The sequence below is a fragment of the Protobothrops mucrosquamatus genome, unplaced genomic scaffold, assembly GCF_001527695.2.
Source record: "Protobothrops mucrosquamatus isolate PMUCROS unplaced genomic scaffold, P.Mucros_1.0 scaffold6555, whole genome shotgun sequence".
In the NCBI taxonomy this organism is placed as follows: Eukaryota; Metazoa; Chordata; class Lepidosauria; order Squamata; family Viperidae; genus Protobothrops; species Protobothrops mucrosquamatus.
The window spans coordinates 27,702-28,806 of record NW_015392378.1 but is presented as its reverse complement, the minus strand read 5'-3'; the positions used below and the strand labels follow the sequence as shown (position 1 = coordinate 28,806).

General features: G+C 44.3%; 1 protein-coding gene across 1 annotated transcript in view; it reads right to left on the bottom strand.

The window, feature by feature from the left end:
* Positions 1-1,105, bottom strand: part of LOC107300276 (lysosomal thioesterase PPT2-A-like) — a gene marked incomplete at its 3' end in the record, with an annotated part of 20,654 nt that overhangs the window by 2,797 nt on the left and 16,752 nt on the right. The window contains exon 4 of the mRNA XM_015829614.1: positions 681-765. Coding sequence (XP_015685100.1) covers positions 681-765 — 85 coding nt within the window. The remainder of the gene's footprint in view (positions 1-680; positions 766-1,105) is intronic.

Sequence of the window (1,105 nt, the reverse complement as noted above, 5' to 3'; positions counted from 1 at the left end):
GGGGGGATTGTATAGGGATTTTAATAGGGATTTTATAACTTTTCTAAAAATAACAGGCTAATTTAATATATATTTTAATTGTTTTTAGATATTTATTGTATAGTTTCGTTTTTTATTTGCCTGTAAGCCGCCCTGAGTCCTTCGGGAGAAGGGCGGGGTATAAATTAAAGTAATAATAATAATAATAATAATAATAACATGTCACTCCTACTCCTTTTTTTAATTGGACTAGGCATACCCAGTTCCTGCAACACTTCTTCATATATTTTAGCCTCCAGCCCCCTAATCATCCTTGCTGCTCTTCTCTGCACTTCTACATGGAAAATCGAGGGCTTTCCATGTAAGCAAGAGAATGGCTCTGCAAATTGCTGCAGAAAATCAAAAACAGGAGTGGCGTGGAAGAGGTAGGGTGTATGTTTGTCCCTTCCCACATGCCAGATACTGGAAAGCGTGATTAGATTCAGCCAGAATGATCAGTGCAAGCTCTCTTTCTCTCTCTGGCTCCAATCGATTATTAAGGTACCAAGTTAAGCAGCTCAAGTCTGCACCAATTCCAATATTCTCGTGGTTGCAAGTGGTGCTAAACAGCTTCTCCTTGCTAAAACCTGTAAGAGGTGATCGGCACTCCGCTCCTCTCAGTTCAGAACAGAATCTCTTTCTTGCCATGTCCGAAAGCTCACCTGGATTCCCAGGGCATGATGACCCCATCGTCTGGGCCGCCGATCAGAATCAGCTTGCGGATGCGCAAAAGGTTTCTCTTCCATGCTGCAAGAGGAGCAGAATTTCAGAAACTTAGTTGCCTTTCCAGTTTCTCCTCTTTCCCTTTTGTTCCCTTTCCCTCTTCCTGCCTCCTCAGCAGTCAACAAACCTTTCCCTGTGCCCTTATTCTAAAGTTTACGGAGACCCTGCAGTGTTTCCTCCTGCTTTTATAAAAGACATAAGCAATAAAACAAGTTCTACTAGACGAGCAGCGGTTCTCAACCTATGGGTCGCGATCCCATTTGGGGTCGATTGACCATTTCACGGGGATCGCCAAGCAAGGCTGTCCGCCATTTTTTTTCCCCTTTTCCGGCGGGTGCCTTACCTCCCTTGAGCTGGGCCAGCT